The following is a 4,848-nucleotide window of genomic DNA, read 5'->3' on the forward strand; positions in this document are numbered from 1 at the left end:
CCGTACCCCCATGGAACTCCCCTTTATCGTTTTCCTCCCGTTCCCTCTCGAACCTGACTCCTTCCATCGCTTCTCTGTTTCACTCTGCTCGGCTCGTGTAATTTCTGCACACGAAGCGTTTGATCTACGCTTTTGCGGAAACGGGACGATTGAAAAATGCCGTAGCGACGATGTTGCTTTGGCGGCGAGCCCCTCCTTCATTCTCTCTCGGAAATCCCTCGGGCAATGATGACGAGGTCCACCATCGCCTCACGTCCCTTTGTTGACTAAGCAACGGCGGTGTTGGCTGAACGACGGATTATATCGGTTTATCGGACCGATGCAGTCATTGAATAGTGAACGTACACTTTATGAGGACCATACACTGTTATACAACTCGCCGATTTTCGTCTCGTCCTGGAAACTCTCGAGAGGAATATTTAACTCGCACGTCTCCGTACGGATAGTATAATACGCGATGATAATATGAATAAGTAATAAGCCATATTAATGTTCGTTAATATCGAGACATCCGGTAATAAGTTCGGCTAATTCGACGTTCGCAGTTCAAACAGCATCAGATATGAGCACGACTGCATTAGACTAAGTTCGTATTAATATAAGTTATACGAGCGCCATTGCAGCGCCTGATAGAAGAAGGAAAGATTAGAAAGTGCCCAACTAGTTAGTTTAAAAAAGATTCCAATTTAATAAATGGATCGATTAATAGACAGATTTCTAGAATAAATTTGATATTTGTAATAGCGATCCAATTAAAGAACTCAAATAAAATTAATCTTGAGACATACGACCTTTTTATTTTTCATGATTCAATAATCAATTTTACAGAGAACATTGTAGATAATTTATAATCACATATGTATGCATAATAGTTTTCCAATTTTATGTTTTCCGGAAATGGTTTAAGAAGAGAAAACGATTATGTAAAAAATCTGAGTTGAAATCCAAATCAATTTATCATTTTATAATAGAGGTTTAATAATTAAATTAACTAAGTAAATAATTTTAAAACAAAATGAAACAATAAACGCACCTTCATGATTAATAAAATTAATCAACCATTTAAATTGTCTTTAAATGATATATATATATATATCGTCTAAAATGTCAAATTAATTTATTTAAAATAAAAAAGTGAAATAAATTCTCTCATCAATTACAATGTAAGTAACTGTTTTTATTCCAATGCGCTTTCTTAATCATTATCAAATTATTCAAATAAAACAATTATATCAGTTTATTATACTCAAATAGGTAAACAAAAGTTAGTTTATTAGTTAAGTACTTCTTAGCAAAAAAGCAAGAGTCACTTACTCTTAGTTTCCATTTTCAATTCTTATATCTTTTTTTCAAACATCCCTTTAGTAACTATATTTTCAGAAAAAATTCTGTTTACTTCTAAACACTAATTATGACATAAAAAAATTTATTAGGACCAGGAGCCTCAAAAATTAAAAACAGAAAAATACATAGAAGTTTCCTGACTTAATAAAGTTTCAATAAAACATAATAAATGTTAGAAGATACCAAAACGTCATATCTCACAATTATTAATCGTAATTACGAATATTAAAATACGAATTATGATTCGTAATACGTTTAGCAAATTCATAAATATAAAACGACGATTATTTTCGTAGCGAATATTTCGCGCAATTTAGAGCAGAAGTATATACATGAGAAACGATAGAAATAATTATAAATTATTTTTTCGCGATATTTATGGGTAATAATTATCTCCTCAACGACGCTTGAATTCGGATAATCTTTTGTTATCGTATTTTGAATTCCAGTTGAAATATAATTTGCCTATATCATTTTGAGATTGTTAATACGGGATAATATATGAGTCGACAGTTTGAATCATTTAAATATAGAAGCCGTATTTCTCGATAATTAATTTGAACCAGAAGAAATATTTTTAACTTTTATTTCATAATATATTTAATATTCTGACAGTCAAGCCATTTATTGCCTCACATCGTTCTCTAAATTTTATACTAATTTAAAAAAGCGGCTCTTGGATAATATTACATATAATATGTGTGTGTGTGTGTGTGTGTGTGTGTGTGTGTGTGTGTGTGTGTGCGTGCGTGCGTGCGTGCGTGTGTGTGTACATTTAATTTTAAATATCATTAATCGTCTGTAGTATCTATCTATATAATATTATACACAATAATTGAGGAGCAGACTTCTAAAATGCAATAATATTGATTGTACGATAATATTGAACATTTAAAAACTCAAACATAACTCGCTTTTTATCGAATTGAGAGCATGTGGACTCATGAAAATGCGAAATAAATTGTTATTTAAAAGATTCGCGTGATATATTTGCTCCGATAGTCATCGCTTCAAAAATCGTAATACATTAATCGTATTTATCAACAATACATATATTTTATTAGTTCGATGAGTTCGAAATGTATGCTGTTTGAAATTTCATTCATTGTACTAATTGGCAAGATTCGCGAATGTTAAGTAGACCATAGAATTCATTATACTTTTTTCATTTACTTTCTTTTAATATTCTGTCAAATATACAACAACAAAATGCGAGTTGCGTGCAATTAACCTCGGAAGTGATTATTCTGGTAATTATTGCGCACAACTGTAATTAATTCTTGTAAATAATGTTTTACGTAAAAGCAACGAATAAATGTAAAAAGAGAGAGATAAGCCTAAAAGGCAACCGGCAACAATTGATCAACAGTGGACTGTGCAAATGACTATTGATAAATACATTTGTTACTTATGAAATTAGACATTTGTCATAATAATTGTACGCTACTTGCCAGCGTCTTTCACAGCGTCAAATTTGACATAATAAGAAATAATCGTTTTATTTTTCACAATTAATATTCATAATTTATCTCTAAATACAATCACTCTGAATCATCTTCCAGTTGTATTTCCAAATATCAAATTTTATTCGAACAATAAGTCACTTAGACACGTTATGGAATTATTCAGAATGGATTTCGATCAAAATTATTCAGTTACTCTCTAGATTTCTATTGTGTTTTCTAGACAAAACGTAATAATCCCGACTAGAATCCATTCCAAACAGCTCCATAATACATGCAACAATAGGACTATTATACATAATTCCTAAAATTAATTCAAGTCCGTTGTCAGAGAGAATATTTAGATATGTGTATATACTTCATATATATGAATTTTCACATTTTTCATAACGAGATGAACTGTAATTAATTCATACATTTTACAACAGTTATTCAAAACTAGTATATATAATATCCGTCAAAACTTGTATATATAATATTTCAAATTTCGGACAATAAATATGTTACAATTTTACGTAAATAAATATTTATTTAAAAATACTCTTCGTAAATAAGTCTTCGTATATAAGTTACGTATACAAATTAGTGTATTCAAATATATGAAAATTAATGATAATACAAGAGTAATGTATATCAAATTTCAAATTCCTCTTGTGCACTATGATGTTAATAATATATAAAACAAAATATTTAAAACGCGGATCAAAATATGTATAAATACAATTAAAACTAAAAGCAAATAGTGTGTTATATAATAAGTCGCAAACATGCGCTGATATATTTAATACGTTGAAAAAGCAATTTTGCTGAATCTAGCTAAAAATTTCATTAGATACATATCTGAAAAATAATTCTGCTGGATCATCAAAACAATTAGGTAGGACGGTAAAATTGGTTGCTGGAATATCAAAATATTTTGTAGCATTGCTCATCATGTTTAAGATTTCTGCAAAATTATTTTGATGGTCCAACAAAATTATCTGTATCTAGCCAAATTTTTAGATTCTTCGACAAAATTGCTCTTTCAATGCACGAATGATAGACTTACATTGAACGTCGATCTTGGCGGGCGAGCTCTCGATCGAATAGCCGGTTTCCTCGTGCGTGGCCACGCAAACGAACTTCCCGCTGTCCAAGATTCGATTGACCCTAGTGATATAAAGATCACCCTCGACCTGATGCCTTCGCGGGCTGGGAGCGAGGGGCTGTCCGTCTATTTTCCACGAATATTTAACATGCGAGCTCGGCTGAGCCTCGCATCTCAAGCGAACTGGAAGTCCTTCGACAACCGAGTGTTCCGCGGGGCTCACCGAAAAATAGAGATCGCCATCTTGGCCATGAGCAGGTGCCGCTATGAAAAACAACAAATATCATCTTATTAGTAAAATATATCAGTATAAATCAGTCGGTATAAATATAACACGTCGCAAATATGAAAAATTTATCCAAAATCATAATTTTACTTTGTTGTTATTGTACTTGAAGGGAATAAAAATGTTTTCTTTAAATAAATATTGAATAAATGTTTTCTTTCAAAGAGAGTAATTATGAGTAGCCATAATTAAACTACGTCATTGTATCATTGTTCATGCGATCGTCAATGAAGAGCGTACATGTGTCCAATTTCATTGAACGATTGATAAAAGATACATACGTATCATACAAAGAAACGGGAACTTACGAAATGAGCGGCGTCGAGTGTATGATGCAAGAATAAAATACTCGTAACGCGAATCGCACGTTCAAGCGATATTTCTGTTCGTCGAGGGCCGAAAAAAGGAGATGAGAAAAAAGGCTAGATGGCTGGTAAAAATGTACAATATGACACACGTAGGTTCGTGATTCGCCATTCTACGTTCGGCGAGTGTTGCGCGGATTTTGCATACACACAATGGCCGTACCGGTGTGGATTAAATCCTCTATACCGGGGCGAAAATCGATCGGTGTGTTTCTCTGCACCACGGCCGCCGGCTGGCAACACGTATGTATGTATGTATGTATGTATGTTGCACCGTGTACGCTGACTGCACCCGTACGGTTC

The 4,848-nt window shown here is 32.6% G+C and overlaps 1 protein-coding gene across 1 annotated transcript in view; it reads right to left on the reverse strand.

Annotated features, from left to right (window-relative positions):
* The window catches only part of LOC108751966 (tyrosine-protein kinase-like otk), a 59,343-nt gene that overhangs the window by 39,071 nt on the left and 15,424 nt on the right, over positions 1-4,848 (reverse strand). The window contains exon 2 of the mRNA XM_018492469.1: positions 3,856-4,158. Coding sequence (XP_018347971.1) covers positions 3,856-4,158 — 303 coding nt within the window. The remainder of the gene's footprint in view (positions 1-3,855; positions 4,159-4,848) is intronic.

This window comes from Trachymyrmex septentrionalis, unplaced genomic scaffold (genome assembly GCF_001594115.1).
Source record: "Trachymyrmex septentrionalis isolate Tsep2-gDNA-1 unplaced genomic scaffold, Tsep1.0 scaffold53, whole genome shotgun sequence".
Classification (NCBI taxonomy): Eukaryota; Metazoa; Arthropoda; class Insecta; order Hymenoptera; family Formicidae; genus Trachymyrmex; species Trachymyrmex septentrionalis.